Genomic DNA, 26,128 nt, shown 5'->3' with positions numbered 1-26,128 from the left:
GTCTTGTCTAGATGAGGAGCAAGAAGGTCTGATGGGGCACAAGAGGGGTTAGCCTTCATCAGTAGAGATAGGACTATGTCAGTTTTAGTGTAACTAAAGTGGGAGATAGAGGCAGAGGATGATGGTAGAGTAGTCGTAGTGTAAAATTGAGGAGGGAGTTTGCGGAAGATCAGGGCATCTTAATATCGTGACAATATTTGGTTTGGAAGTTTGTCCTTTTCACTATGTTTGTTTGTTTGTTTATTTATTGATAGGGCGCCAGAAAACCCTTGGGCAGCTGGGCGCACAGAATAACAAGAATGCTTAGAACGTGGTTATATGTTGGATATTACAGGTTGTAGGTAACATAAATTGTATACAGTAATTACATTATGTACATTCTATACATGTAAGGGTGGAAAGGTAACAAATTATATACAGTAAATACATTATGTACATTTTACATGTAAGAGTGGAGGGGTACGTGTGTCATCAGACACAATGATCAGGGTCACCGGTTTCAGAGGTCGTTGCGTCGAAGCCAGGTGCGGGTATGGTACCTGAAGCTGTTGTAGGGCTGGTCCCTTCTTAGTTCAACTGGTAGGGCGTTCCAGTACTGGGCTGCTTGCACAGGGAAGCTATTACCTCCTGTTTTCTTTAGTCGGAATCTAGGGGTTTGGAGGCAGAAAGAGTTGGCTGTTCTGGTTGGTCGTGCAGTGGGTTTTCTTATTATTCCATCCCTAAGGTATGGGGGGGCTGCATTGTTCAGACATTTGAATTTTAGTGTGAACATTTTGAAGGTGATCCTATCTCTAATTTTTAGCCAGTTGTATTTTCTCCGCACATTCGAGATGTGCTCTCGACTGGGAGGTTTAGGTACGTTCTGAGCGCGTTGTTTTGTAGGGTTTGAAGTTTATTGTTGATGTATTTATTTGTGCCAGCATAAAGTGCATTGCAGTAATCCAGTTTTGAGAGGATTAGTGCATTGGCTAGGACAATGCAGCTAGCTGGTGATTGGAAGGGTCTGCATGCTTTAATAAGCTTACCGGTATAGGATGTGGATGAGGCCAGGGAGTTCACTTGTTTCCTTAGGGACAAAGTGGAGTCCAAATAGAAACCGAGGGTTTTCACCTCTTTGGCGACAGGGATTATATTGCCATTGATATTGAAGAAGCTGTAGTTGGAATCAAGTTTTTTTAGGTTGTTGGGTGAGCCTAGAATGAGGATCTCTGTTTTTTCGTCATTCAGGCAGAGGCCATGGGTTGCCATCCATGCCTAAATGAGGGTGTACATTTTGTTTACTAAAGCTGTATACATAGTGAAATTGCCCGAAAGGGGGATGAGGATCTGGGTGTCGTCTGCATAATTTGTGTAGGGGACAGTCTGTCCAATTTGCCGAATAGAGGTTTAGTAAAGATATTATACATCATGTGCGAGACACAAGAGCCCTGTGGGACTCCACATGTTGTCTGGATAGGGTCTGCAGAGTCTAAGGTGGAGAAGACTTGCATGCTTCTGTTGTCGAGAAAGGATTGGATCCAGGCTATGGCTTCACTTGAGAAGTGGGCGGCTGATGCTAGGTGTTTGCATAGTACTGCGTGGTCCACTAGGTCAAAAGCCGCCAACAGATCAAGGAGGAGTAGCATAGCTGTGTTTCCTTTATCGTTGAGATTGTCAATTTGGGCTTTGAGATCTATAAGGGCGGTCTTAGTGCCGTGTTGCGGTCTGAAGCCCGATTGATGAGTGCCGAGGAGTTGGTTGGTCTCCAGGTATTTTTGGATTTGGAGATAGGCCACTCTGTCAATTATGTTCAGGAGGAAAGGGACAGTAGTGATGGGCCTATAGTTGGTGGGGATGGAGGGGTCTAAGGTTTGTTTTTTAAGCAGGGGGAGAACCCAGGACTCTTTTAAGCTACTTGGGACGGTGCTAGATGAGAAGGAGGCATTGATGAGTTTAGTGACGATGGGGGCAAGGTCTCTGGCGGCATCCTTGATTATCTGGGCCAGGCAGTAATCGCCTTTGCAATTGGATGGTTTTAGTGAGGCAATGATTTTTTCAGTTTCATGAGTAGAAACTTTAGAGAATTTGAAGGGTGTTAGGCTAGGTTTGAGCGTGGGCGTGGGTGTGCTGGGAATTTCACTAAGAGGGAGCAAGTCTTTTTTTCTAGCAATTTTTGATTGTAGTGTTTTTACTTTATTTGCGAGGGCATTTTGGATATTGGTACACCATTGCTTGTCTTTGGATACGTTATCAGGTGGTAATATTGGGGATTTGAGTTCTTGCAAGATTGCGAATAGTTCCTTTGTATTAGAACATGCTTTGGAAATTCGGTTGTTATAGACTTCTTTTTTAGCTTGGATGATTGCTTTCTTATAATTCGTAGCGCACAGTTTGAGTTTAAGTTTATTTTCAGCTGTAGGGGAGTGTTGCCATACAGTTTCAAGCTTCCTTTTTTCCAGTCTTGGTTCTTTTAGATGGGGGGTGGACCAAGTATTAAGATGGGATTGTTGTTTACTTTTACAGTTTTTCAGTGGGGCGATGGTGTCCATGGCTATGGCCATGGTGTCGATGTATATTTTAACCATGGTGTCTGGGTCAGAATCAAATGGCAAGGCAGGGGTAGGATATTGTCTGGTGTGATGTTTTTTCTGGATCTAGTAGTGACAGATGGTGCCATTGTTTTTTCAATTCTGGGCATCTTGTTAAGTGTTAAGTAGAAATTGATAAGGAAGTGGTCAGTCCAAGGCTGGGGTGTAATTTTAGAGGTAGTAGTAGGGCAGTTGGAAGTGGCTACCCAGTCTAGTATTCTCCCTTTTTCGTGGGTGGGGATGAGGACTTTTTGAGTGAGGTCATGCCCTTCAAGCATGGTAGCGATGGCGTGCGCTTGTTTGTCATTTGGGTCGTTAAGACCTAGGTTAAGGTCGCCAAGGGTCATTGTCTGGGATGACTTTTTTGTGTTGCCCGCTAGGAGGCTGGATAATTCCTCTTCGAAAAGGCTTAAGGGCCCTCGTGGCCTGTAAATGAGATAAATAGTTAGGGTTTGGCATGGGGATATCGGTAATTTAGCGACCAGGAGTTCACAGGATTTTAAGGTGGGCAGTGTTGTTAACCTTACATTCAGGTTGGATTTGGCGATGATGGCTAAGCCACCACCGCTGGCGTTCGGGCGGTCTAGTCTTAGTAGTTGGTACTCTTTGGGTATTGCTAGGGAGAGGGCTGGACCTGCTGCGTCATGTAGCCAGGTTTCTGTGACTGCTAGGAGGTCAAGGTTATCTAAGGTAAGGAGGTCGGCTATTTCAGTGGCGTGGGCCACGACTGATCTAGCATTGATCAGTACTCCTGTTATGGAGGTTGTTTTAGGTAGACAGTTGGTGTTAGAAGTAACCGGGATGGGTTCTTTCATTAAGGTGCTAGCAGGTAATTGTGGTTTAGGTTGCGTTGAGCTCCTAGTCTGGTTTTTGGGTATGGTATGGCGGTTCAAATAGGCATTGCTAGGTAACTGCGGTACGTAGAGGGTGGAGAGTCTAGCGCGAAGCCTAGAGTTTCTATGGAGAGTAGGGCAGGGTGCATGTTTAAATTGGTCCATAGTTGCCAGTATAAACTGTAATAACAGCAGTGGGGCATATGTTAATAGGGTTGTGCTAAAATGCATTCTGCTAGAGTTGAGAATATAGTACTATATAATGTGTCGTATAGATAAGTGGGTTGAGAGCACAGGATCCTAAGGCTGGCACAGTAGGTGGTCACTCAATTAGGGCTCAGTGGACTAGGATAAGGCTAAAACAACTATTCAGAGGTTCTAACTTCGCTACTGGGCTAGTCAATAGTCTAGGCAATAGGCTAGGCAATAGTCAGAGTCAAGTGGTGTAGTCACAGATTGTAGTGGGCAATACAATGTGCTAACACGCATATGTTCACAGTGGTAAGTAAGCCTGGTAAGGAGCATGGTAAAATGTGGCCTACAAACAGCAAGAGGCACAGTCAAGAGGGCAAATGTGGACTATAAGCAACCATAGGTACACTCAAAATGGCAGATGTGGCCTAGGACAGAACAACATAGGCATATCATATAGAAAAGGATGTGGGTGAGATAACTCAGGTAATGGTGCGCTTGGTCTCCAAAAGTTATGAGGTGATCAAATGCAGCAAGAATAACAGAAAGGGGGACTCCCCTATACCCCTACAAGTTAAACAGATAAATCGATATTGTTATTATGTTGCGCATAGATCCTAAATTTGAGTACAATACAATAAGGATTTGGGATATATCAAATCCATGACTTCCAAAACAATGGTTGCAGAACTTATAATTTTAATTAGAGAGTCTATTGAATCCTACAGCCAACACGTGTTTCGACCAAACGGTCCTTCTCATGGCTGTAATGTATCCATATTCAATAAGAGAAGTTAAAATTTGGTTCATACAAATAAACATGTTCATAAACCAATGAAGTACATCATTATTATAGACATTATTACAAAAGTAATTGGTTTGTTGATGCTACATACCAAGTCGATTTTTCATATGTGTAGCAGGAGAGGAGGAGAAGGGAAAAATTGGTACATTGAACAATCATCAGCGCATATGCATAAAACATCCAATATTCCAAATAAACTACTATATTGAAGTTCATGCATGGACAGACCTAATCATCGCATCCAATAGCTTTTACATCAAAATGGTGAATGTGGTACATATGGGTGATGGGTGCATACCACAGAACCCGTTTATACACCCAGATAATCCCGGCTGTTGTGTAACAAACTGGAGGTTTTTTTATTAGAAATATATGGGTGATTCGATAGGGTAATACTCATGGTTTCCATAGTACCAATATTAGATACACACCCTCCAATGGTGAGTTACTTAAACATTATTTAAAGAAGAGGTGGAGACCAAGAAAGAACCAGACCCCAAAATGACTGGTTTTAGATTGTGGGATAATGCTCACCCAAAAATGTATATGAGCTTGAATTTGGTTCCCATGCAGGACGTTAACCAACTGGTATCTAGGGATTTCGCTCTGCAGTCTCAGATGGCATGGAGGCCAATAGCCTTAAAATTAGCTAAGGCTGAGGGCAATTAAAAAAAATATATATGTAATGATATATATGATTATTTACTGCGGACAGGAATGAGACCACCTCAGCTTCCTCCAGCAACTCTCTATCCCTAAATACCTCCCTGATAGAGCCCTCTGCTCCTCTAGCTCCAACTCTCTGTGTGTCAAACGCTTCTCCAAGCAGAAAGTGGGGGGCAGGGCTCTCGTTGGCTAGTGCCCCTCTTAGACTTAAGCCGGAACTCCTTAAGTATCGGAAACGTCTCAAAACTATGCTTTTCTCTACCTCTTTCCCTTTCCTGCTAATGACCCCACTGCTTCTGGGACTGGTGGCCTAGACCTTCATGAATCTCACAGGTTACCAGGTCATGGTTTGCAGAATGAAGGTCTATGAGTGGGTGTTACGTATAGATACAGCCCAGGTGAGGCATTTGATGGTAAGGCAGAAGAGTTTGAAGGAGATTCCATTTTTACAGGGAGACGGTGAAGTACTCTCGGAAAGAGGAATTTAGGAGAGTAATTACTACAAAGGCCGGCGATGAGTCAGCCTGTAGCATTTTGCACCAGTTGTGGTCTCTTGATTTGGTGTTGGAATGTTGGCATGGTGTAGTGTAGTCAAATTGGTGAACAAGCCTACGATGTTTGCTTAGTTCATCATCCCATATGACCGTGAGTTTCCTATTTTTGGGGTCAAAAGATGCAGGGGTTTCAGAGAGGTGACTAGGGGCAGCAGGAGTTCATGATGTTAATTTAGGAGATGTCTGGGGCCAAGTTGAAGGACTTTGGGTTTATTGCTGTTGAGCTTCATAGAACCCTCGAGTGTGGAGAGGCAGTGAGATAGGTTCAGAATAATGTTGGCATCTGAAGAGGTGTGCAGGTACATTTCCTCATCATCGGTAGCCTCGTAGCATAAGAGGGAAATTGGGTTTTATGGCTTGTGAATAAGGCACGTTAGTGGTTTATGTACAAATTAAATAGGATCAGCGAGAGGGGTGAGCACAGGGGGGATATGTATGGTTCAGGGGGGTTGGAGGAGGTGAAGATACTGGGCCTCATTAGGACCCTGGCGGTAAGGGGTTTGCGCCAGCGTTAGCTGCGCCGACCCCTTACCGCCAACTACGAGTTCCCATAGCGCCATGGTCATTTTTCCGCCCGCTTTTTGCGGGCGGAAAAATCCATGGCGCTATGGGACCTTGGTGTTAATTACGCCACCGTAATTTACGGTGGCGTAATTAACTCCTTCCCCACTCCCATTATACCCTATGGGGCCGAAATGGGAATGGGGAAGGGTAAATGGGTCAATGGGGACTTACCGCCCCGCCGACCTCGGAATGGGGCGGTAAGTCCACCATCCGCCATGGCGTAAACGGACTTTACGCCATGGCCGGAAAGTCCGTCGATGGCGGAAAAAATCCGCCAGGGTCGTAATGAGGGCCACTGAGTTTAACATATTGGAATCTGTAAAATGTGGCATCTCAGAACCAATCAAGGGTTGAGAAAGATATGCCAACTGCCAACTCCAACCCTTTCAGGGGGGTATGGTTTGCTTTGTCGAAATTAGCTGAAACATCATGGATTATGAGTAAGAATGGTGCTCCTTCATCAGCTGCTATAAAAATGTCATTTTATACATTGAACAGAGCTGACTCTGGGCTACATTTGGGTCTGAAGGCCCATTGAAAGGTGTCCAATGAGGAAGCATTAACTTCGTAGCCATTTGTTCTAGGATTTTGGAAATTAAGGAAAGACCAGGAATAGGGTGGTAGTTTGAAAACACATGTGTGATGAGAGTGCTCTTTTTCAAGAGGCGATAATGAAGGATTCCTGGAGTGCATCAGGAAATGAACCTTGCAGTAGTAAGGGATTGATAAAGTTAGTGACATGCTCAACCAGTATGTTGGAGCAATCACCTGTGAGGGCAACAGGACAAATGATGTTAGGTTCTTTAGCACGTTTGCATTTTTTTATGAGAGGTAGAATCTGTACAGAATAAACGGAGAAGAATTTGGAGTAGATGTCACAGGTAAATAAGGCAGGGTTGAGGTAGCAGATGAAGTGATTTTGGAGCAAAGATTTAATATAGTGTCAACAATTCTGGATACTTTAGAACTAAAGAAGGTGTTTAGATTTTTGCACAGGTCTGTGAGTGAGGAATGGAAGGCTAAATGTAGTTGGGGTAGGATAGATGTTTGATGACTCTAATGACTCCTAGGTTTGTATATTGATTTTGTGACAGCAATGGGAGTTTTACCTTGGTCCACCTAGGTCCACCATGGATTTACAGTCTGCTTATCAGCTTACATCTGAAGGTGTGCCTTGACTCATAGACCTTCAAAGGGATTGCAAGCCAGCGAAATAGCTTGGTGGGATATGGTATGATAGGTTATTTATAATGCACTTAATACCCAGAGGTTTCTAAGCACGGACCCAGGAATCAAACCTGTGTTGCTCTGTGTCGTCTTGCTTCCAAGACAAGCACGTTGCCCCTGAGCTATCCTCCCGAGACCTCTCGCAAATCCCTCTCTGCCCCTTCGTTATGGACCCCCTCTCCAGACACACACAGGTCAGGGACCTGTATAAACCACAGTTGTCAGGATGAAATTCGTTGTGGCTCATCCAAACTTCTCCGGCTCACATTCCTGCAATTTTTGTAATTGTTGATGAAATGATGCTTTCCTTTTTATGCTTCATTCTCCATTTGACAGGTTTGCTAGTCTATACATTCTCTCGCATAGACCATCACCCCTTTCAGAGGCAGCACCATTGTGGGAAAAAGGCCTGCTTCCTTGAAGGCATCTCTGATTTTATATCTGCTGACTTATTCTAGGCACACAAGCTGCAAAAGCTTTTGAAGGAATAATACTCCACTGCTGAGGCAAGGGGTGAGTGTTGAGCCTAGATTTGCCCTCAAATGCTGAATATAATGTATTGTTTCAGAATGGCCCAGGCTTAGGAGCACTGTGTTCTGTATTGTGGTTTAGTTCAACCACTTAAGTTTCTTTGGTTTTTATGTTAAGTACATGGTGATTTGACGTATTTTGCAACTCTTTACTTATTTGGCGAGGCATTGCATGCAATTGATTGGATAGAGACAGCATATTGCTAGGTGTACTGCCTTTGTCCATTTACAGTTAGTTGTGTAGGATGAGATATTGAAATTGATCATGGTGCATATGTTTACATAGTTGAGCACTTATGTACACATTTATCAACAACAACCGCTAAATGTACAGTGTAAGATTATTATTGTCCTATGGGTAATGGCTGCTTTACCAATACACATATTGCTCTGTACATTAACATTATCATCCTGATTGGCTCCTTCTTAAAGGTTGAGACAGTAACTGCCTTTTACCAACTTTCCAAAAGGTAGGCTTGTTAATACAGAGGTTCATATATCATTGCAGAACTTAAGTGCCTCAGGCTGCATTTATTGGGGACCTGTGAATCAAAAATCACTTACCAACAGTTTCACAGGCATGTCATTTATTCAGAGAAATGTACTCGTGTAGGAGACTTCGGGATGATGTACACAAGAATACTGGTGAGCAGTCTCCATAGCCTTATATATATATATATGAAATGATAATCTCTTTAGCTATTGTTGTTCTTGCAACCAATCTCCAAAGCAAGTTGAGAAGCTCACACAGAGAAAGAGGCTTCGAATTGTTCCTTGCTAGATTTTGTTTCCATAAGTCCAGTCTCTTTTCATACAGAGATAATCATTTCCATTATTAGCTCTTTACCAGAAGGGAAATCTTTAAGGGTGTGTAAAAGATCGTTCCTGAGCATCTGAAGGTCAGAAACAACCTATCATTTAAGACGTCCACTCAGACAAGGGAGATGTGGTAATAGTTTGTTTGGCTGAGGCAGTACATTAATTAAAAGCCTTCCATCTTCTGAGGTTTTTATCACAACTTGAGTATCAATAATTTGTTGGTTCAAAGTAGCTCATCTCACATGTATTTTAGTATCAGGAACTTTGTAGAATATATAAGATGAGTCATCAAAGCATTTAAAAAATAGTACAGAAGTGATCATCTGCAGCTCTTAAGGGTAGTGGTCATTTGCCACTATGAAACTTGCATAATAAAATAGTCAATGATACTAGGTGCCCAACTAGTATGGTTTGTTTTTTACCTAGATTATCTGACATAGTCCTCTCATTGAGGGATTGCAGACCCCTATCAAGAAAGAAAGAAAGAAACAAACAAACATACAAACAAACAAACAAACAAACAAACAAAGAGAGTGCATGCCATTACCATCTTCACTAGGATCAATCCGAGTAGAAATGGAATGGCCCAAACCGAGGGGATGTCTGTGTATTTCGGCAGAGGCAAAGCTGAGTCAAATATGTCAAAGGCAGAGATCCTGATCATGGCAGTGCTATATAAGTTTTCATAATTAATCAATGAACCTGATTCTGTGATCATCCCCGGTAGCACTTCACACTGCAGTGACAGCTTACTCTAAAGCAAATACATAAGCAGTTGCCAATTGTTCAGACATTTCATTTTTAGATCACTTTCATAATTAACATTGTCGGAGCCCAGCTCCTTAATTATTTCTTCTAAGGATTCCAGTTGTCCATTGCACCTAGTTCCTCCTAATTTGCAAACACAATTTATTCAGTTTTGCTCTATGGTATCCCCTCACTATTTAACACAAGGAGATTGCAAAGATCACTAAAGCCATGGTTGCATAGCAGACTGCCTCAAGAACTATGGGCAACTTGCCTCTAACTAATGAGGATCTAGTGACAGTCATTCAGGGCATGCCGGCTAAAATAAGAAGTGGTGGCTTCGAAACTCAGACCGGTGAAACATATCAGCATGCACCCGTGCAAAATAATAACATAAGCCATGAGGAAGCGCCTGGTGTAGTTAATCTGTATATGATTGACGACAGAACTGATACACTGAGATCCGAGCATAGTTTGATGGAGCAACAGGTTGGCAAAGAGACATTATTTCATCCAATACCAAGAGGGAACAGCTCCTCTGAGAGCTCTTATACTACTGACACTCCTGCTTGGATTGACTGTGAAAATAAAATAAAAAAAAATAACACAGGGTATTGTAACGGAAACAGAAGTTATCAGTGCCAGTGCCAATGTCAGGGAATTGACACTGGTACCATGTCCTCTCTAAATATTACTTTGGTACCATTCCTAAAACTATATGAAGCCTTAAATGAAAACCTGAAGGACCACACTACAGTGTTAGCCATAATGCATCCAAAGCTGATTTTTATCGAAGTATTTGTTACTGCTGTGCAGGAAAACATGGAGAATAACACAGACATTTAAAATCTTGAGCGTAACTACAAGAACGTAAAAAAGCTACAAATGGATCAATTCCAACTTCAGGTCGAGGAGAAGAGAACGCATCACACGAGAACAGAGAAAGAAGGTTGTCCTTCTGACGTGGTGGAGCACCCCGTCAAAGGACTGAAGAAGTCCTGAGACCTGAAGTCATTTGGCTGGAAGGACTGGAAGAAACATCAAATTGGCCTGACGAAGGACAAATCGCAGCTGAGATGGCTTCTCCAGTCTGTGATGCCACATTCATTGAAAAAGGTGAAAGGAGAATAAAACCATTGTGGTGGTGGGGAAAAGAGCAATAAGTGTCATGCCTAATCTGGATGTGGAAGACTTAAGCATCTAATGAATTAATTGCAATAAAGTATCCCATCTTTTCAAGAAAAAAGATGAAGAAATCACAGGCAGCAAAACAATCGCAACCACCCTACAAAAAATCAAAACATTTGAATAATGGGAAGAAAACGAAGTCAAACAACTCAAGAACATTTCTGAGAAACTTAAACATTCCACCAACACTGGAAAAACAGCAAGCCAAAGGAAAGACATCGGGCCTCATTACAGGTCGGCAGTCCGGAAATAACAGTGGCGGTAAACCCGCCGCCACTGTTAATTCCGGACCGCCCGATCCCGAGTCCTGCAGGCGGGAGGTGATGTTCCCGCCAGGTCTGACCTGGCGGGTTTAACACCGCCCGCCTGCTGGCAGACGTGGAAACACCAGCACCATCACGAGATGGTGCCGGTGTTTCCACTTCCCCATTCCCATTGAGTCGTATGGGACTCAATGGGAATGGGGATTTACCGAATTTTGCCTCCGGAATTCCCGGGACACCAGTGTCGTAATGCGCTGGTATTTCCGGGAGTCACGGAGGCGGAATGGTAATACGAGTCCGGCGGTAACCAGGCAGTTTTACTGCCTCGGTTACCGCCGGACTCGTAATGAGGCCCATCATCACATGTTAAACACATTAAGCCAGTTGAGCCTTGGCTTGTGGATGACGACCCTTGCAGATGGAAGTGTTCTTACGATTTGCACAGGAGCGGTATCTCCTACGGCTTCTATAAAGCTTCTGATGGACTTATCAATCCACCAACCAGGGAAAAACAGACGGCCATAACAAATAAAAGTGTGTCACAGACATCAATAAGCACTATAGAAAATCAATTGCATAAATAGACCACACTTGATGGGTTCAAATTTAATTGAACGGTGCAAACGTCAAGTAAAACAACGAAAAGGCTGCAGGTGGGTGAAGAAAGCAGATTCATAGATCAGCGCAGGGCTCCAAGATTTATAACACTGGAACAAAGGCACCAGAAGTTGATTAGATCTGTTTTAGCACAAGGTGTAACAGCCTCAAAGAAATCTATACCCTACAATCAAGATGCGAAAGTTGCCAAGTTGGATAAAGACTCAACCTTGCATTTTGCAACGATGGAAAACGAACGTAATGAGAAAGGGGGATGTGCTCAGCACATAGAAAAACGGAGTGAAGTGTATCTAAATTAAACCTATTAAGAGATGCACAATCAGTAACATTTCTGAATATGTCTGATGCTAACTACCACTGTATAAGCATTGAAGGATTATTTTCCAAGGACGATGGCCTAATATTGAATAGATACAATGTGCTGAGGTTATTTCGCTGAATCCCAAAACTAAGGTTGATTGAAACGAGGGACAAAGAATTGGCTGAATTTCCAAAATACAATCAGCTGGATAAGGTTTTATTATATCTTTCTTTCAGTTTGGTGAAAGGGTTGCTGTTAGAGGAAGGTGAGGGCCTAATTCCACTGGGTGTTGAATTGAGAGAAATACCATTATTCACTGAGGTAAAAAGGGGTAATTGAAGCCTCAATGAGGAAGTGGGATTACGAGAGGTTCAGGGAAGACTGCCAAACCGATGGGGAATTGGCGAACTTGCCTCAACCTCGTCTTAGGCATGGTTGTCAGAAGCCTTGGTAGTGAAAAAAAGGGGACATCAACAGTAGGGCTCGGTTGAACTGAGTGAGGATAGGTTAGCTTGCTGCGACACAAGAGGGTTTAGACATCTTTTCACTGAGGGGGATCTTATTTTTGAATCATTTACTATTGTGTGCCTACAGGAAGCGTGTGAGGTACCGGTACTTGATGGCTATTCGATCTTTCTGAACCCTGCTTTTAAGGGCCTGAATGGTAGACCAGCTTTGGGCCTTCTGACTGCTTTAAAGATTGGTTCTAACATAAAAATAATTGTAGTGAAATATCTTAACCCATATATACAAGCATTGGTGGTACGTGAATGTTGCCTAAACCCAACTTTATACACTTGGTATGTATTATGTAATGTCTACTGGAACCCAAGTGGTATCGAAGATGAAGAGTTAATCGAAAGTCTGGCGGACACCATATATAAATGTTGTGAATGCACTCAGGACCCTAATATTATTATCTGTGGAGATTTTAATATACCAGATTTGGGAGTGGTACCTAAGAGGAAAGAGGAGAAACCAAATAACATTAACAAAAGGAGATTATTATTATGTGGGGAGGGAAGCTACATGCAGGAATCTGCACAGGCCTAATGGCTTGGTAGAGGAGGACATCCCAGGTGGAATAACTTGGGAAAGTGGAGGCAAGAAGGCTGTAATATATCACCTTTAGTTACAAGATTCAAAATTGTGCCTACCAAGGCAAATGACCATAATATCTGCCAAATGACCTTGGATACATAAATAAAGATTGTTGAAAGAACAAGTGTGGTAAACCTTGAAGTGCTGCAAGGCTGCAATCAGCTGAAAATGAATGCACAAAACATAGCCGAACTACATAGAAGGCTATTAGGAGATAAAATAGAAGGGGGAAGTAAACAAAAACGACTATTTTTTACTATCTGTGATTTTTAATGCAATTTACATCTTCAGTTGGTGCAAATAGGAGGATGGATTTTGCTAGTAAACATACTTATAACATCTCTGTGGTACATGAAAAAAGGGCCCTCAGAACGGATGTATAGCAAATAAAACTGAGAGGAGGGACTAGTACTCTTGAAAAGGCGGCGCCAAAAATACAGGAATTGGGTGAAAGCAAATAAATGGAGAATAGAACAGAATGATGCAGAGAACATGCTGTCAAATATTCGGAAGAAGAAAATATATGAAATCTGGCAGTTGATCAATGCAGTGGACACAACAGGTCCATCAATCAAATGTAGTCTCGGAATCAGCATGGGTAGAGCATTTTACAAGATTGTTTGAGTCACCTAATGAGACTGAAGATCCCTTCTGTGATGTAAGGGTAGTAGACTGGAACCTTTCATTTGGAAAGGAGGACCTGTTTACCTTGAAAAAAAGGTCAAGTATCTCGGGAGCACCTGAGCCCGACAGGCTGACTAACTTAATGCTCAAAAAAGAGATAAACGCTTGGTCCGAATTTCTGACAGCATTGTTCGAAGTAATCATTAAACAGAGGAACATACCGCCCTCATGGAAAACATCTATCAAAGTGCCAATATTCAAGAAGGAGAAATGGGCTGAACCCAAGAACTACCGTCCTATCGCCCTTCTTGCCCTTCTTGATGTTGTTGGCAAACTATTTCCTTCATTGTTGTTGACAATGTTATCTGATTCGGTAGTGGCGATGGGTAGGTTTGACTACTAAAAATCGGGTTTCGTGAAAGAAATGGGCACAAGTGTGAATGTCTTCTGATTACACATTCTGAAGATGCGTAGTTTACGTGGGCGGATAGAATATACTTAGCCTTTGTTGATTTAGAACAGGCCTTTCACTCTGTTGATAGAGAACTTTTGTGGTCCAAGCTAGTTTCTTGGAGATGTCCAGTCAGACTAATGCTTGCAATTAAGACTCTGTATTCTGGTACCTCGTTAAAAGTTAGATTAGACAATGCAGGTAGTTTATCTAGATCAATTCCAATGAGCAGGGGTTTAAAACAAAACTGCCCCTTAGTGACAGCTCTTTTTTAATTGTTTGTAGCAGATTTGGCGGACACTCATGAGAAGACTAGATCATTCCCTCCATGCTTTAATGAGCGATTGATAGGTCCCCTATTGTATGCTGATGACCTGGTACATATAGACCAAACACCAATTGGTCTTCATCAACCATTGGTGGCCTTGCAACAATAAACAGATAAAATAATCTGAGGATAAACGTACCAAAAACTAAAATCCTTATCCTTGAATCAGCAGGAAAGGTGGTTTGACAAAGCGGTTCTTAAATGAAGAACAGGTTGCCAATGTGAAATCATTTACCTATCTGGGGATGTTGGTAAATATCAGTGTAAATGACAGCCCAATTAAGGATGAAAATGAAACATTCAGCGGTACAGGACGCCATACAACTTAAACAATGTGGGTGTTTCTCCTTGATACCGACCATAACTTTCTATAAAATGAAGGTGGTGGCCATACTTACTTACGGGGCAGAAGTGTTTTTTCAACTGCACATTCAATGTGGGTTACACAGGAGGGCTTATTTTGGAAGAAAGTACTGTGCCTTCCTAGTAAGACCCTTATGCTGCTGATACAGTATGAACTGGGACTTACATCTCTATATTTAATGGTGGCATAGAAGTCCCTTGCTCTATACCGGAAATGTATAAGCCAATTTCCAGTAAGAAGTTTCTCCCTGTTGAAGGACGTGTTAAAAAATCAAACCAAACCGATTCTAGAGGTGTGGACGTTGGCATGCTCTGCTATTCTATCTGACCTAAACATGTCCGAAAGCACACTAACTCCAACACGGATTCAGTAAAAATTGTGGGGAAAGGATTGGGTAGATACAATTTATCGAAGGTCCCAGTACAGGATGTGTAAACATCTTAATGTGAAAAGTCGGGCTTACAAAACCTTGCTTAGATACTTAAGACTGTTCCCTAGTAGTTTCTACAGGTCGAGATTCCTAAGGTTTCGACTGACCTTGTACCCAACCAAGGAGATCTTGATGGTGAGGAAGCAATGGAAGGGAACATATTTTAATTACAGGTTTTGTGATGCACAGGTAGGTGTGGAAACATTGCATCGTTTAATATTATTTTGTCCTGGGCTGTCAGAAAAATGTACACTGTATCTGGGAAAGACTTTAGAAAGATCTAATACCTCAACTGCAGATAATTGGTGGATAATTATAGTTTGTATCATATTAATGTGTTTTATTAATGAAGAATTGTATGAATTTTAAATGTGGATTTTGATACTTTTTCTAAATCGAATTACAAATTGTAAAATTGTTTTAAGTGATATCATATTACAGGTGAAAGGTTTATAATTAAACCAAACACCTTAATAAAATAAAAAATAAAAACAAAATGTAACACCTCTTTACATTTACGGATTGTTCCAACAGCACAGAATCTACAATAAAAAACATTGATAAGAAGAAACCATTAATAGATCCAGCAGATCTCGCCATTTTGATACCAATTTCAGAACTTCCTGACCTATCTAAACAACTGGAAAGATCAATCCACTCAAAACTTCAGGCATTTGTATAGAATAGTCTACAAAATGAGGAACAATTTGGTTTCAGATCTGTGCATGGCATGGAGATGATTACCATATCTGTTTTAGATCAACTTAGAGAAGAAGCTGATAAAAGTGGTGCCGGAGCTCTGATTCTGTTGGATCTCTCAGCAGCCTTTGACACCATTGATCACCACATCTCATTAGCAAAGTTTGAATCTCAGTGCTGCCAGGGATCAGCTCTGGGCTGGATCCATTCTTCTCTTACCGACCATTCTCAATCAGTCAAATCAAATGTAACCCAAATTCTTCTAAAATTGTCCATCAACCAGGTTTTCAATGCTAAAGTACTGAAGGACTGTCTTCCCTCCATTAAGCAATGGTTGGGCTTAACTTCTCCTAAAATAAATCCATCAAAACTCACGATTTTAACAGTGAATGCTCAATCCCTAGAGCTCTGTATACTCGCCTGCTTGTTTTTGGTCACTCTCCTATTATAGGTCCCTCAGTGAAAAATCTGGGAGTTGTCTTTAACTCAGAGCTTACTCTGGCTCAACAAATCACTTCTATGCACAAAAGTAGCATTTTTATTTTATAACCCTAAAACACCTCCTCCCATTCCTATCTTTCTCACAAAGAGTGTCTGCCATAAATGCATTAAGGGAAGGAAGGTTACATGTCTGGTCATAAAATTAAGCCTGTACTAACTCTCCAAGTTCGTTCAGACCTCCGACAATCTGCTTATAATCCACAAGGCCAATTAGACAAGAACTGGTGTCAGAATCCTCCATAACCACGGCCCCCACATTTAGAACTCCCTCATTCCTCACTAGAGACTTAAAGACTTCTTGGAATTTTGAGGAGGCTTAACAACACATCTTCTTTGTGCTGTATTTAACTTCGATGAACAGCAACCTCCTTTTGCATAATTGTCCAAAGTCACCAAACACTCTGTCAGTCATATGCCTAAGACCAACCTTGACTCTGTGCCACCTACTGGGTATCGCAAAAAAGTTTACCCGTCACCTTTGCCCATACCGTGAGGTCTCACCTGAAGGATCCACTAGCTACCTGGTCTTTATACCAGATGCTAGTGATGAATCCCACCTCTGTGGCTGCTGAACTAATGTGACCTTCTTTTACATTTTCCTTTCGGAGCCTTTTGCCTTCATGTGTCCTCTTGTGGCCCTAAATGCTCCCCAAGTTGTTTGGGACATCCTTTGTACTTTTCCGTTGGACAGACTCTGTAAAGTTAATGGGCCTCATTACACGGATGGCGGTAAGGGTTTACTGGTACCGGTATTTTACCGGTACCGGTAAATCCTTACCGCCTTACTACGAGGTACCTTTGCGGGTTGGGGAATTTAACGCCCGCTTTTTGCAGGCGTTAAAAACCAACCCTCAAAGGGACCCAGGGAGCTAATTACGGTACCGCAATTTGCGGTACCGTAATTAGCGCCTTCCCCATTCCCATTATGCCCTATGGGGCAAAAATGGGAATGGGGAAGGGCAATGGTGGAAGGGGGAATTACCGCCCCGCCAACCTTGGAATGGGGCGGTAATTCCCCTTTCCACCAAGGCGGTGCCAGTATTTTAAGGCATGAACCATGGCGCTAATAGCGCCATGGTTCTCCGCCATCCGTGTAATGAGGCCCAATGTCTTATTTGCACCCTCTCCCCTAAAACACACAGAGAAGGTTATATAGATGTTGGAAACACAGTACAAAAGCCCTAATTAAAAATAAATCCATGTGCAGTGCTTCTGCTCCTTCTTGGTTTCAAGTTCTGGGAATTCTTTCTCGCTTATTGAATTTGCAGGCAATATTTAAAACAGAGTTTTCAATATGTTTTGTGAGGGATTACAAGAAGCACACCACCTGATCAAACACATTGAAACGTGCTCAAGAGGGAATGTGAGGGGGTGTTCCAAGTGCACAATTGAGCTAGCCTTTTGGACACCCCTGTAGGAATGTAGTGTTGCGTCACACTGAAGATATTCTGTGTAACCAGCAGCTTCTTCTCCATGCATGTCTTTGGTCCTCTTGCCCTATCCTGTGGGTATATTGGTGGCAGGTAAGGTAGCTCACTGCGCAGGAGCATCGATTTTAGATCTCTGTAAGTAACCCGAAGGTCACAGGTTTGCATCACTACTCAGCCTTTCATCCTCCCCAAGCAAAAACACCAACTATAATATTCTGTAATAATAACATGTGTTATCAGCACCCAGAGTCGACTCAGAATGTACAGAGTACTATGTAAGTGTGCTAATTATTATTTTTGCTTTTTATGGGTCAACAACATGTGATCAAGCAGAAGTCTTAGTGGTCCTTTTGGGGTAGTAAAGGTACCAGTGTTTTATGTTTTATACAGATGACAAAGGTCATCACTGCTTTAAGCATGTGAAAGCCAACTAGAAAATGCCTAGGCCTTTACTGGAGAAGAGCTGTTGCTGTCTCTGGCTTTGCGCTCCTCATATAAGTCATACGCTTGTGAAAGGTTCTTCCACTTGTTATCCAATCTGTAAATATATATTTACATTTCATAAAGTTTTCACAAGAAAGCCTATATATTCTCAAAAAAGGCATTCATTGCTTTGTCGAGAATGTACTTTTTAAATGGATGTACATATGTGCGTATCTTAGAGACAAAATAAATCACACATGTATCTACCTACCCAAGACACAGAAAGACAGACCTGAGACACACTGCAATTTTAATTGGTAGATCAGATCATGTTTCAAATAAATATATTAGATAAGGAAGATACCATACATGTGTACCCGTTTTATAAACGAGAAGACAAGTCAATTATCTCATGAAAATGCCCTGCAGAAAGTTCATTTCTGATAATAAAACATGATCGGTGGGAGCTGCAAACTCCTACTGCTCCATTGATTTTAAAACAAGTTACACAATATAGTTGGTCTTTGCCCAATGTACTATCGAGGCAATTTTGTTTTTCTTGACCCTGAGTAGAATGCTATTGAGTATAAGGACTACAACGTCCCTACTGTTAGTTTTTCTTTTCTTTGTAAGAAATGAGTGTGTTGCCACCATCCTTGAACATGACTTGCCACGCCTTTCTCTGCTAACTCATGGACATGTCTGGAACTCCTAGGACATAACCCGTCTGAATGGCAAAGCCTTGTTAAGACCTTTTGGTGACTGCTGAAATTTAGCCAGGTCTGTCGACACGGTCCGCACCATTCGCTCAGTTGTTTTCTTCATACTTTTCGCAGTCTGAATGGCTTGATCCAAAACGGAGTTTAGAACCTATTAATGAAAAGGACTGTGAGTCAATAACCATACATTGCAGCAATTTTCTCATAACTGAGGTTTACAAAACATAAAATGATAAACCTGCCCTCTGCAGTACATTCCCTGTGATCTGATGTAGTTCACATGTCTATTAGCTTTGAAGGTAGTCTCCATTCTCTGGGCAATTGACAGCATGCTTTCTCACAACACACAAATGCTCGTATTTATGGGCTCAGTGGAGTAACTTTGCTGAAAATGTTGGGGTGACATGACATCTGAAGAAAAGGTGCCCCAGTCAAATGAATGGGGACAAAATGGTGTGCCATGAAAGTTGGGGGGACAAACACTCCTGCCCCCCCTAAAATTGGAAGGGTCTATCCTCCTTTGTATAGACTTAAGGATAGGAATGGCCTGGGCAACAGGTCTCCTTTCTCCCACTAACTCCTCGGCAAAATCCTCAATCACATGCCCACTTCTTCAGCAAGAAGAATCATCTTTCAGTTTAGGTTTGTTGAGTTTAATTTGGACCCAGTAAAGCCTGGAGTGGATTTTCTGTTGGACACGAAGCAGCCGACAGTCTCCTAGAAGCCTACACTATGGATATATAGTTGGATAGCTAATTCCTTTTCCCGACCCAAAAGCTTATTTTTATAAAGCTTAGATCATCAATCTGTAAAATGACAAGAATATGTGAAGATCAGTCATCTTTACTACTGTGCTTAAGGCTTGGAATAGTTTGCTATTTTGCATGAAAAATGAACCCTCTTTATCATAGGGTCAATTGAGAGAAAACCTTAGAATTATATGGGTCCAGAATTTAGAAACGGCACATATTTTCTGGGGGTTTTAAGACAGCTTTGCATTATTACGCAGGTTTTTATTTATCCTACAACTACCTTTTTCCAATCAAGTGGTCCAAATTATAGGATTGTGCTTTATGAATGGGTTGTTCCATAAAGAAGAAGGTTCTTATAACATGTTTTTTTTTAATGTCTTGTTATATGCCACTGATCGGCTATAGACCCTGGCCCAAATGCATGTTCTAACTTGAGCATAGAATAGATTAGATCCCAATGCTATAGGTCTGAACTTATATCCTGGCTGGTGTAAAATCAAGCTTGCATAGTTTATCATCAGAAGTGACAGGACATAGAGTGAATCGTGGCTACGGTAAAGGTATGTGGGAATTAAGATGAATTTAGACATGTTAATTGTGTTTTATAACAACATTTTAAAGATGTCTATAGGGAGATGATCATATTTTGATGTGTTGTTGGCAGACATGTATTATGTTTTTGTTTGGCAGGTTAGTGGACCTTACATCTTTTACAGTAATTAAGGTTTTGTATTCAACACAATGACAAGGAATTCGCATCAATAGATTCTTCAGTACCAGAGGAGGGACCTTCTAGAAGTCTCAAACTTTGAACAGATGGAAAAAGAGCAGGGTAGAGGTTTATATACAACAATGTAGACAAATGTGACCAAATTATATTTCTAAATTCTAATGTCTAATGTCTGACCTTAGTCTACCTACCAATATCCATCACAGCAGCATCTTGAGCCCATGTTATCGACAGCATGTTGTTTATATTTCCAAAGGGAATGATGGCATGATACATCAAATGATTACCTTACCAATCCAGATCCCACTGTTCCTGGTACAATTTAAATGTGTACTTAGTAAGAGCCAATATTTTTCTTCAATTAAGGTTTTATTACCAGTGAGTACACTATAGATGTTTCTTACACCCAGTAGAGTTGGCAGTAAAGAGGAGATCATCATGTCATCTGTGTACATGTTATGTTAATTAGCTTCTACACTGCACCGATCACCACCATACTGATCTTATAGCACCAACACCTTTTTCTGTATCAGTGAACAGTGACCCACAACCAGGGTGTACACTAAACTATGGTCTGTTGAGTGAAAACAGAAAAGGGGTAAAGGTAAGCAGGCAATGGCAAAGCAGGAGAAAGTAAGAAAAATACAGATGGACATAGGACACAACAAAAAGGGAAAGATAACATAAGATTAAGAGATAGTGCTTTCTGGGATGCATGTATAGTAATATGGGCTTCGACCACATGTGCTGATGACACCAAATATAAAGAAAATTGTATCTACTTGATTACTGGGGAATTGAATTATTGTTGTTTTACTGAGAGACTAATATCAAGAAGCGTATACTCCTGATTAAAATGTGGCTGATTTCTTTCAGCACTAAGGTGTGCAGGGGATAGGAGTATCCGCACATTTGGATACTTTTCAGTTGTAGTCATATTTCCAACCTTATGTAAAGGTTGTGTTACCTACTTTGCACCCAGGTTCTTCTTAGCACTTTGCAATCATTGATTTCTAACCAAATGTATACATAAGGTGTGCACCTACACTTCTTTCTGTGTATTTCGACCACAAAAGGTCATAAAAAGAATCAATCAAGAAATGCCCATATTGCACAATTTGATTATCTTGTCACTTAGTGGACTGTCTTGTTGGTATCCTTTTAAATTGAGTTTTGGATATGGGATGGTTTACGGTGTGCTGAAGCATTCCTTGGAGTTGTGGGGGCTTAAAAACAGAAATTCATAAGGAGTTCAGTGGAGTGCTTCAGTAGAGTGCTGTTTGCTGTTGAAGAAGGACTTTGGGACTGACTCCCAATGCAGCGTTTCTACCCACTTTTGCTGCTGCTGATCTCTGACACCTGAGGCTTATTTAAACAGGAGGCATGCGCATCAGTGTGTGCGCATTCAGCAGAGTGCTTTAGTAAGGTGCTGTTTGCTGTTCGGGTGCTTGGCGGGTCGGGGGGCCGTGAAGCTGGAACCTCTGAATACATAGTAATCAAGGTATGTGGAAAACGGAGCAATAATTACAACTGCAAAAACTATTGTCTCTGTTTTAACGTGTGTATTAATTCACGACTTTAACATATGATCCAATTCATGTGGAAGTTTGAGATCAGTGGATCAAGTGTTTTACTTTAACCACGAGGGGTGAAGGTGCAGTAATTGCACCAAAACAGAAAATAAAAAGATCAGTATATAACCTCAATGGAAATAAAAATTCACGCAAACTTAAAGCTCCTAAGCAAAAGGGAAATGCAACTGAAGTATCAAAAGGAGCAGTGTCTCCCCAAAGCACAGAGGAAACTGCTGCAGAGACTTAGTTTCGGGGGCAAAATGACCTCTTATTTTCTACCAAACAAGAAAAAAGTAAGCAGCCCCATATAGAATCTGACGGAACATGAGGACAGAGCTACTCGCCACAATTCTGGGCAGACAATGTGTGTAGACAATGATTCATTGTGCCACCTTCTATGATAAATGTAATTACCCAAACCACAGAGGAGGCGACTGGCAGGATATCTCCCCCCAGGTCTGCCTCCGTTTCCGGCTACCAGGTTGAGGGCAAACCCCTTGCTATATGCGGACTCCATAGAGTTGGATCAGGTGAATCAAAGCGAGGGGCCAACTGTGGACGTGTTATATCCTATTTCCACAATTCAATTTTCCCTCAGATTCCCATTGAATTGGGAGGCATACTGAATGATGATATTACATCACATGGTACTATGCTCTGGAAGATTGCCGCCTTACCAGTGAAGGGTATAGAGACTAATGTACCTGTAAGTAAAAATGGAAAGGCAGTGCGTTTGGAGGGCTGTATTAACGGGTTAACTATTCCCTTAAAGTCAGGGATTGACACGTAACACTATAGTAAAGATCCTCTGGAAGAGGGGGATGACCCAGACAATGCTGAAATGTGTCCTACTCTCAAGCAACGTTGTCAGCTAAAAATTAAAAACTGCTACTCTTTAACATCTTCTCCAAACTTTTATGTGATATGCTTTAAATGGGCGCCCAGTTTACAAATCACGCTGATGACACCCAATTGGTCTTTGAATTAAAAGGATCATATGAAAGGGATGTGTTGAGAGTTAACAAGGTGTTTAATGCCATACAAAAACGGATGACCAATAACTCCCTTGCCCTTAACGAGGCCAAAACCGAACTACTCATTCTTGGCACACCTCAAAAAGTAGGTAAGCTAAATCAACAATTCAAAAACTTCAAGATTAATGACAGCTTCATTGAAGTATCGGAGCATGTCAAGACTTTAGGAATCTTCATGGACTCTCATCTCTCCTATAATAGACATGTCTCTTATCTTAGATCTTCATGTGCATTCTACACAAATCTTATTTGGCAAATACGTCCTTTCCTATCTGAGAAAAACCTAGCCCTGATTGCTGCAGCTATAATTAATTCCACGTTGGACTATTGTAATAGTCTCTTAATGGGCACGTCCAAAGGTAACATCACAAAACTACAGACCATACAAATGGCGCAGTAATGGCCGTATTTGGACTAAATAGACGGAAAAAAAAGTTCTAAAACCAGAAGAAAACTTCACTGGCTTCCAGTACAACAGCGCATAAAATTTAAGTGCTCAGTTACAATTTATAAAAGCCTGGTGGGCCTTGCCCCTACCTATCTCTCCAAGAGATTAACTAAGGCATCAGTACGCAGAAACCTTCAATCTAACAGCAATAATAACCTACAGCACCAACGGAAAACATTGACCAAAATTGGTGGTACTAACTTTGTCCACTGGGCCCCCACAATTTGAAATACTCTTCCCCCGAAATCAAAGAGAGTGTCTCCCTTCCCATCTTTAAAAAACTACTCAAGACACACCTTTTCGACAAAGAGTAACCTACCGAGCGCCGACCGTCTCCCAGAAGCTTGACTCTTTTCTTGTTCCATGTTGTCTGTCTTCGTGAGCACCTTGAGGCCTATGAGCGATGGGGCGCTATACAAAAACAAAGATAGATAGATAGATAGATAGATAGATAGATAGATAGATAGATAGATAGATAGATAGATAGATAGATAGATAGATAGATAAATGCAGAGGATTGTGCTAGCTGAAGCCAATGATGGTGAGGAATGTATGCCTAATAAATTGACCAGTACTACAATGCTAGGCAGACGTACAAAGAAGAAATTGAATCGCAGACGCGAAGCAAAAACGACCAGGATTTTAACTAGTTGGTTCCTACACAGGCCAATAACCAAGGCGAGCAAACAGTGAGTGCTGATGGGGATACATCCTCGACTGACTCAGACCTTAGCATTGAATCGGCAATAGACAAATGCTCCACTCCAGAGCCAAAGTCTAATAAGAGAACTCAAACAAACAAGCCAAAGGAACAAACGCAAACATACAGTGCAGTGTGTGAGAGCAACGAGCCTTTGTTGGATCCCTTAATTTTGGCAATATCAAGCTTATACTCTAACATATTAGACCAAGTCATCAATCGCTCAGTAGTTTTAAATCTGTCACAACAAATTCCTCTTCTAAGTGTATTGAGCTCTTCTGATTTAGATTTTTTTGAAATAATGGAAATTGCTCAGATGAATACCACTCATATCCGTTGCACTTCCAGGGCAGTTGCTAATCTAATCAGAGCACATGGAGGGGAATTTTTGAAGCTGGGATTTTCCTTAAATGAAGTCAAACAAAAAGAAGTGAAATGTAATGTTGGCTCCAAAGAGGGGGAAATAAAACGTAGCCATGTAAAAAAGCTACGATGACTATAAATGCCAAAGACCAAATTGATGACATACATGACATACAACAGTGGAAATGGCTGGCTAAATTCTTTATCAAAATCAACATCAGAGCAAGATTGAATCAACATATTATGTTGGAATATGCTAGGTTTTTCTCACTTATTGAATGGACCTATTACAATCAGTTGATATCATTGTTATCCAAGAAAATCGGATGATGATAGACCTGATTGTAGAGGGCTATGCTATATTCCAAAATAAGGCTCAGAAGGGGCAAGTGGGGCACCTTTTTGGGGGTTTGCCATAGGGATACGACATAGCCTGACTGCACGAGCGGTTTTTATTATGGATTCTGAGAAGAATGTGTTGGCTATAGAACTCTGTATGGGCCAAAAGAGTGGAACCCAGAGAATCATGCTCTTAAATGTGTACAACCCTCCAGGCAGTAATCTAACTGATGAAATGATGTCAGGTATTACAGAGGTGGTACTATGTGGTGGTCAAGTGAAATAGATAGTGTTGTTCTATTGGGAGATTTAAATGCCCACTGTAGAGACCTGCCGGTGCTGAAAGCAAGTGATTGCTTAAAATCTCACTCAGTATTAATGAAACCCAAATTGAACAGGGCCTTGTCAATGTTGGTCGGCTTTCTTGAAAGACTGTGAAATGCGAATGCTCAATGGCAGAAGCAGGGGTGATATACCAGGAGGTTAAACCTGCCATTGTGGGATCAAATGTGCAACCATTAATTATGTGCATTCCTCTCACAACCTGGTTTCCCATCTTAGAGGTCTAGAAATAAAGTCCACTGAGAACAGCAACCATTCACCCATGAGTCTAGGCATGGAATTCCCTACACAAAACAATGTTACTGTGTTTAAGGCTGGGGCTGCTGTTAATGATACTAAGAACAGGATAAGCTGTTAAGAAAAACATCTGAGTAAGATGAGCAAATGTATGAGGGAAAAAGGTGATTTAGATGTTATCCAATTTAGAGATAAAAATCCAGACGACATTGGAAAATGGATTTCGAATTTGACAAATACCTAAGCTAGATTGAACACTCAGATAGCATTCCATTCTAAAAAGGTTGATTCAAACAAATATTTTGATAAAGAAATTATGAGCGCAAAACGTGCAATGCAACTGAACATCAGGGATATCTATAGAGAGGTCAAAGAAGGGAATGAGGGTTTAAAACTGGTGAGAAAGGTGAAAAATAGATACACCAATTGGCTTAAAAGATATAAATATTCCCTTAAAATTAACCAATGGCAGAAAATGCTGAACATTTTAGCAGGCAGGAACATGACATTAGTTTGGGAGGCGCAACAGGCCTGCAAAAGGAAATTCTAAAAAAGCACATCCTTAATCCTATGTCAGCAACTAAATAGATGACACCCATTAAAAATAACTTTTGTGTTGCCGTGCCCCTCCTGACAATGTGGGGGGGGTCGCCTTGCTAGTCCCT

At 41.4% G+C, this 26,128-nt stretch overlaps 1 protein-coding gene across 1 annotated transcript in view; it reads right to left on the bottom strand.

Moving 5' to 3' along the window:
* Positions 1-18,518: 18,518 nt before the first annotated feature.
* Positions 18,519-26,128, bottom strand: part of AKNAD1 (AKNA domain containing 1) — an 869,453-nt gene continuing 861,843 nt past the window's right edge. The window contains exon 19 of the mRNA XM_069641860.1: positions 18,519-19,095. Coding sequence (XP_069497961.1) covers positions 18,937-19,095 — 159 coding nt within the window. The 3' untranslated portion in view covers positions 18,519-18,936. The remainder of the gene's footprint in view (positions 19,096-26,128) is intronic.

Source organism: Ambystoma mexicanum, chromosome 1q (genome assembly GCF_040938575.1).
Source record: "Ambystoma mexicanum isolate Mex_15411 chromosome 1q, UKY_AmexF1_1, whole genome shotgun sequence".
Taxonomy (NCBI): domain Eukaryota; kingdom Metazoa; phylum Chordata; class Amphibia; order Caudata; family Ambystomatidae; genus Ambystoma; species Ambystoma mexicanum.
This window is presented reverse-complemented; position numbering and strand designations above follow the sequence as displayed.